General features: G+C 52.6%; 1 protein-coding gene across 1 annotated transcript; it reads left to right on the top strand.

The window, feature by feature from the left end:
- Positions 1-4401: 4401 nt before the first annotated feature.
- Positions 4402-6174, top strand: LRRC15 (leucine rich repeat containing 15; the record flags this gene model as incomplete). The annotated part of the gene is made up of 1 exon (XM_080695912.1): positions 4402-6174. The coding sequence occupies one exon, from the start codon at positions 4402-4404 to the stop codon at positions 6172-6174; it is 1773 nt and encodes a 590-aa protein (XP_080552038.1).
- Positions 6175-6412: the final 238 nt, after the last annotated feature.

A 6412-nucleotide genomic window follows, 5' to 3' on the forward strand; every position in this document is an offset into this window, starting at 1 on the left:
CATGGTGGGCTCTCTGGAGGTGGTCGGAGCAGGTGGTGCCAGCTGAGACAGTCACAAGTGCTGGAAACAGGAAACGGCTGCGTGCTGAGCCAGGGTGGGTTCTGCAGATGGGAGAGTTTATAAAAAGACAGTCTGCAAATTCTTGCAATCTTTGTCACACTGAGTGTGGTCTGTTTTAGACAACAGCCAGTGGTCCCATTCACACTGGGAATTGTCTCTGCATTCCTCCTCCCAGGCCTTGAGCGCCTTTCCCTGGCACACGTTTCCTCAGGGCTGGCTGGTACCCTCTCCCCAGCTGGCCATGTGGCCCTACAGAAGGCTGTCTAGAGGTGGTGTGGTTGAGTCCCCAGGTTATGAGCACTTGCTTTGTCTCCCATGCTTGGGCTGTGGCACTATTTTTGGAGCATGTTGGGTATAGGCGTAAGAGTTAACAATAAATAAGTGCCGGGATGCACAACACTCGGGCCATTACACCCTCACCTTCCGTAAATCTCTCATACACATATACCCAGGGGAAGAGCAGACTCCCTGCTGCAAGGTCCCTGGGAGCACAAGTACAACTGTCCTAGTCAATGAATCTCATATCCACGCTCTGAAGTCAGCCGTGACTCCTAAGATCTTAGGGATGGACAGGACATCAGCTGTCTTCTGGTCTGATACCTTACTAGATGTAGGGGTCTTCTCTCCAGCTGTGTGTGTGTGTGTGTGTGTGTGTGTGTGTGTGTGTGGTACTGGCGGTGGAACCCAGGGGCTTTCTACCCCCAGGCTGTACTCCCAGACCTATTTTATATTTCATTTGGAAACAGGGTCTAAGTTGCTGAGAGCCTCACTCAGTAGCTGAGGCTGGCTTCGAACCTGCGTGATCCTCCTGTCTCAGCCTCCCATGCGCGGGGATTACAAGTGTGCGCCACCACGTCCGGCATTCTTCTCCAGCTTTTTATTAAGTGGTTGCTCTTGAACACGTCCAGTAATGGGAGCTCACTGCATCTATGAGGTTATCGGTTCTAACTTTGTAGATGTTCTCTTTGTGGGTGAGCTGAGATCTGTGACTCCATAACACCATAACTTCTGCACACCAGCTCTGACCTCTGGAGCCATTCGGGTTGTTTTCTTTATCCTGGGGAAGCCCTTGGTGTCTACCAGGGGAATGTTTGTTGACTCCTCACAGCTTCTCTCGTGGCTCCTCATCTACAGCTCTTTTAACGGATGTCTAGGCTTTTGGGTCCCTTCACCATGCTCTAGAGAAGTTGTTCAAGAGGCCAGTTTGCCATCGGCCTTCTTGAAGTTGAGAGTGGAACTCAGCACTGCATCCAGGTGTGGCCTGGTCAGGGCAGTTAGAGTGAGACCACTGCCTCCTTTGTGCTACAATTGATATGACTGTTAATGCCGATCACATTAGTTGTTGTGGGCAATCTTGCTTCTTTGTTACTATGGAAAAAAAACAACAACATCCTAAGTCTTTCCCTTGGGGTGGGTGTTGAGTCTGTTTGTCTGTGGCACCTGTTTCAGCAGTAAGCTTTCTGCTGTCCATGTTAGGACCTGATATTTGTCTTTACAACTTCATTGTTTTAGATTTGTTCACAGCTTAATCTGGTCTCATTCCTTTGTGAATTAGAAGAAGGAAATTGCCGGGCATGGTGGCGCATGCTTGTAATCCGGGTATGGTGTCGCATGTTTGTAATCCCTGCGCTTGGGAGGTGGAGACAGGAGGATTGCGCAGGTTCAAAGCCAGCCGCGCTGGCTTAAGAGACCTTGTTTCCAAATAAAAAGAAGTATAAAATAGGTCTGGGAGTGTAGCCCGGAGGTAGAAGGGCTTCCAGCAGGAACCCCAGTACCACCACCAAAAAAAAAAAAAAAAAAAAAAAAGAAGAAGGAAATTATCTTTCCTTTCTTCCTTGTAAGAAGCCAAGAAGCCATAACTCCTCAACCCTCTAGGAGTCACAGGCCCCTTTGAACTTTGGGTAGAAGTTATGGATATTATGGTATTTTAGATGGTTGGACCAGGTACTCTTTTTCTTTCTTCTTCCACCGCTCTAGACTTGGCCAAGTCCTAATGAAAGTACAACAGGTCAGGGCTTGGATAACAAGTGAAAAGTCGAGATCCGTGTGGGTGGGGCAGGGCTTGGTTTTGTCCTTAGAGTCAGCGTGCTGGGGGGGGGGGGGCAGTGCATGGGGCTGAGCCCAGAGAGGGAAGCCTGGATTATTTGGAGTTGTGAGCCAAGCTCGGGACCCCATGAGTTCAGGAACATAAAGAGCCAGACAAGTACCTCCCCACCCAGCCCGTGTGTTTCATAGGCCCTCATCTGAAGTGTCTTCTGACTCAGGATTTTTTGCTCATTAAAAAAGAGAAGCACCACATTAACACTCACCTGGAGTCTGGCACCTGGGCTTTAAGATCAGAACCTTAGTTTCTCTGCTTCCTGCATACCCATAAAATGATAAGAAGTCAGCCGGGCGTGGTGGCGCATGCTTGTAATCCCAGCATTTGGGAGGCTGAGACCGGAGGATCGTGGTTTGCGGACAGCCTCAGATACTTAGTGAGGCCCTCTGCAACTCAGTGAGACCGGTTTCAAAATAAGGAATAAAAAATAGGGCAAGGAGGTGTAGCTCAGAGGTAGAATGCCCGTGGGTTCCACCAGACCCACAAAAAATAAATAAAATAAAATAAAATGATAAGAAGCCATAATTCCTCAACCCTTTGGGAGTCCCAGGTTCCTTTGCGCCTTGGGTAGAAGTCATGAGTATCATGTTATTTTGGATAAGCCGTATTCACCATGCCCTCACATTGTTCTCCCATTTACTCTTCACAATGCCTCAAGAGGTGGCAGAGATCATCATCCCAGCTTAGCAGTGAGGAAGCTGAAGCTTAGAGCCTTTAAGTTTCCCTCAAGGTCAAACTCAAGACTCATTCAAGGTCAAACAGTTGGCAGTCCTTAAATATTCACGTACTGGTCCCCCTGGCCTGTGTCTCTGCATTAACACACACACACACACACACACACACACACACACACACACACACACACACACACGTATATACCATCAACACAGGTGCCTTCAAATACCAAACTTTCTAGAACTTGGCTCCATTCCCAGACCAGCATGTGCCTGAGGGGCCCCTGGACCTACTACATCTTGCAGCTCACAGTAAGCCTAAGTTTTCTGGCACTTATTCCAGGCCTCCGATGTTTCTCTGTGGAAACTGGGACTCACATCCAGAGGGCAGGCCCAGGTGTCAGCCGAGCGCCAGCGGCCTCTCCCAGCTACCGACAGCTGTCTTTCATCGGGAAGGCGGTTTGAATTAAGCTAGATGAAGCACACATGGGAGAGTTGGCAAAGGGACGGGGTGCCGGTGGTGGTCATGGCTGGGCCGGGCAGGGCAAGGCGGAGGGGTGGAAGGGCCAGGCTCGCCCCGCAGTCTGCCCTCCAGCAGTGTGCTTCTCGCCCCGATGGCTGCTGCTGCTCCTCCTGGCAGACCACCATGTTTGCGCCTGAGCATACTCCCCAGGCTCAGGCACTATTTATTTGTTCCCACTTTCTTTGTTCCTCCTGACAAGGCCATGTTCAACCAGCCCCTTCAGTTGCTGTGAGGCCTACAGAGATGGACAAGACACGTTTCCTGCATGCCTTGCGGAAACTGTGGGGATAAAAGATGAGTTTCTTGTCCTTGAAAGGCTTCTTAACTAGAGAGAGAGACAGCTGGGACCACATGAACGACACACAGGGCGCTGTGGCGTGGCGCTCGGGAGGCTGGGAAGGCCACCCGCATGGGAGGTGTATCCTTCAGCCTTCTGTTGCTGTGACCAAAATACCTGATGAGAACAACTTAGAGGAGGGAAGGTCCATTTTGGTCCAGTTTCAGAGGTTCAGTCCATGGTCGGCAGGCTCCAAGGCAGGAACATGAGGGTGGTAGGGTGTGGTGGAGGGGAGCTGTCAACTAGAAGCAGAGGAGGGAGAAAGGACAAATGTAGTCCTCCCGCCATACCCCAACTCTGAATCTTACTGTTCTGGGACATGCATTCAGTACATGAGCTTTAGGGGAACATTCCAGATCCACCATGATAGGAGGGAAACTGATTTGTGACATCAGGAAAGCTTCCTGGAGGCACTGTCAGTTGAACTAGACCTGGAATTATGAGGAAGGTTTAGGTGAGGGCAAAGAGCGTTTTGGGTGTGTGTGGGAGACTGCCCAATCAGATGCAGAGAAGTGGGAGGACCTGAGGGAAGGCAAAGGGGCTTGTTGATCAGAGCGGGGCAGTGCGGCATTAGGCGCATGGTGATGGGGCTTGAAGCCAAGGCACCGTTGAAACTGAAGGTTAATGTTGGCTTGAAACTATCTACAGTTTCAGTGAGTCAGTGAGGTGACCTTACTAACCCGCTCTCTCTCTCTTCGCAGAGGCCATGCCGCTGAAACATTACCTCCTTTTGCTGGTGGGCTGCCAAGCCTGGGCCACAGGCTTGGCCTACTATGGCTGCCCTAGTGAGTGCACATGTTCCAGGGTCTCCCAGGTGGAGTGCACGGGAGCGCGCATTGTGGCAGTGCCCACCCCTCTGCCCTGGAACGCCATGAGCCTGCAGATCCTCAACACGCACATCACCGAACTCAACGAGTCCCCATTCCTCAATATCTCTGCCCTCATCGCCCTGAGGATCGAGAAGAATGAGCTGTCGCACATCATGCCTGGCGCCTTCCGCAACCTGGGCTCGCTGCGCTACCTCAGCCTCGCCAACAACAAGCTTCAGGTCCTGCCTGTGGGCCTCTTCCAGGGCCTGGACAACCTTGAGTCACTCCTTCTGTCCAGCAACCAGCTGATGCAGATCCAGCCCTCCCACTTCTCCCAGTGCAGCAACCTCAAGGAACTGCAGCTGCATGGTAACCATCTAGAATACGTCCCAGACGGTGTCTTTGACCACCTGGTGGGGCTCACCAAGCTCAATCTGGGAAAGAACAGCCTCACGCACCTCTCGCCCAGGGTCTTCCAGCACCTCGGCAACCTCCAGGTCCTCCGGCTGTATGAGAACAGGCTCTCTGACATCCCCATGGGCACTTTCGACGGGCTTGGCAACCTCGAGGAGCTGGCCCTCCAGCAGAACCAGATTGGCATGCTCTCCCCTGGCCTTTTCCACAACAACCGCAACCTCCAGAGACTCTATCTGTCCAACAACCAAATCTCCCAGCTGCCTGCCGGCATCTTCATGCAGCTGCCCCAGCTCAACCGTCTCACGCTCTTTGGGAATTCCCTGAAGGAGCTCTCCCCAGGGATCTTTGGGCCTATGCACAACCTGCGGGAGCTTTGGCTCTATGACAATCACATCACTTCTCTCCCCGACAATGTCTTCAGCAACCTCCATCAGCTGCAGGTCCTGATCCTTAGTCGCAACCTGATCAGTTCTATCTCCCCAGGTGCCTTCAATGGGCTGTCAGAGCTTCGGGAGCTGTCCCTCCATACCAACGCGCTGCAGGACTTGGACGGGAATGTCTTCCGCATGTTGGCCAACCTGCAGAACATCTCCCTGCAGAACAACCGCCTCAGGCTGCTGCCAGGGAATATCTTTGCCAACGTCAATGGCCTCATGACCATCCAGCTGCAGAACAACCAGCTGGAGAACCTGCCCCTGGGCATCTTCGATCACTTGGGCAACCTGTGTGAGCTGCGTCTCTACGACAACCCCTGGAGGTGTGACGCAGACATCCTCCCGCTCCGCAACTGGCTTCTGGTCAACAAGGCCAGGTTAGGGACAGACACCCTCCCAGTGTGTTCCAGCCCAGCCTATGCCAGAGGCCAGTCCATCATCATCATCAATGTCAATGCTGCTGTCCCTAGTGTCCATGTCCCAGTGATCCCTGAGGTGCCTAGCTACCCAGAAACGCCACAGTACCCAGACACACCCAGCTACCCTGACACACCCAGCTATCCTGACACCACATCCATCTCCGTGACTACTGAGATCACCAGCCCTATGGAAGACTACACTGATCTGACCACCATCGGGGCCACTGATGACCGCAACACGTGGGGCATGACCCAGTCCCAGAGCGGGCTGGCCATTGCTGCCATTGTGATTGGCATCATCGCCCTGGCCTGCTCTCTCGCGGCCTGCATCTGCTGCTGCTGCTGCAAGAACAGGAGCCAGGCGGTCCTGATGCAGATGAAGGCGCCCAATGAGTGCTAGGGAGGCCGGCTGGAGCAGGGCTCCGGAAGGGTGAGACCGGAGGATCTGGGAATGTGGTCATTTTGCCTCCACCCCTGGGTCCACAGAGCCAGGCTCTGATGGCTTTTTCTGGGTCCTAGAGAGGTGTCTCACCTTGTCCTGACCTGCCTGATTCTTTTGTGGAGATGCAGGTCTCACAGGATCTTCTTAACATCAACCAGCCATAGCAAAACCATGGCAAATTTCCAGTTCACATACT

The sequence above is a fragment of the Muscardinus avellanarius genome (genome assembly GCF_963383645.1).
Source record: "Muscardinus avellanarius genome assembly, chromosome: 5".
NCBI lineage: Eukaryota > Metazoa > Chordata > Mammalia > Rodentia > Gliridae > Muscardinus > Muscardinus avellanarius.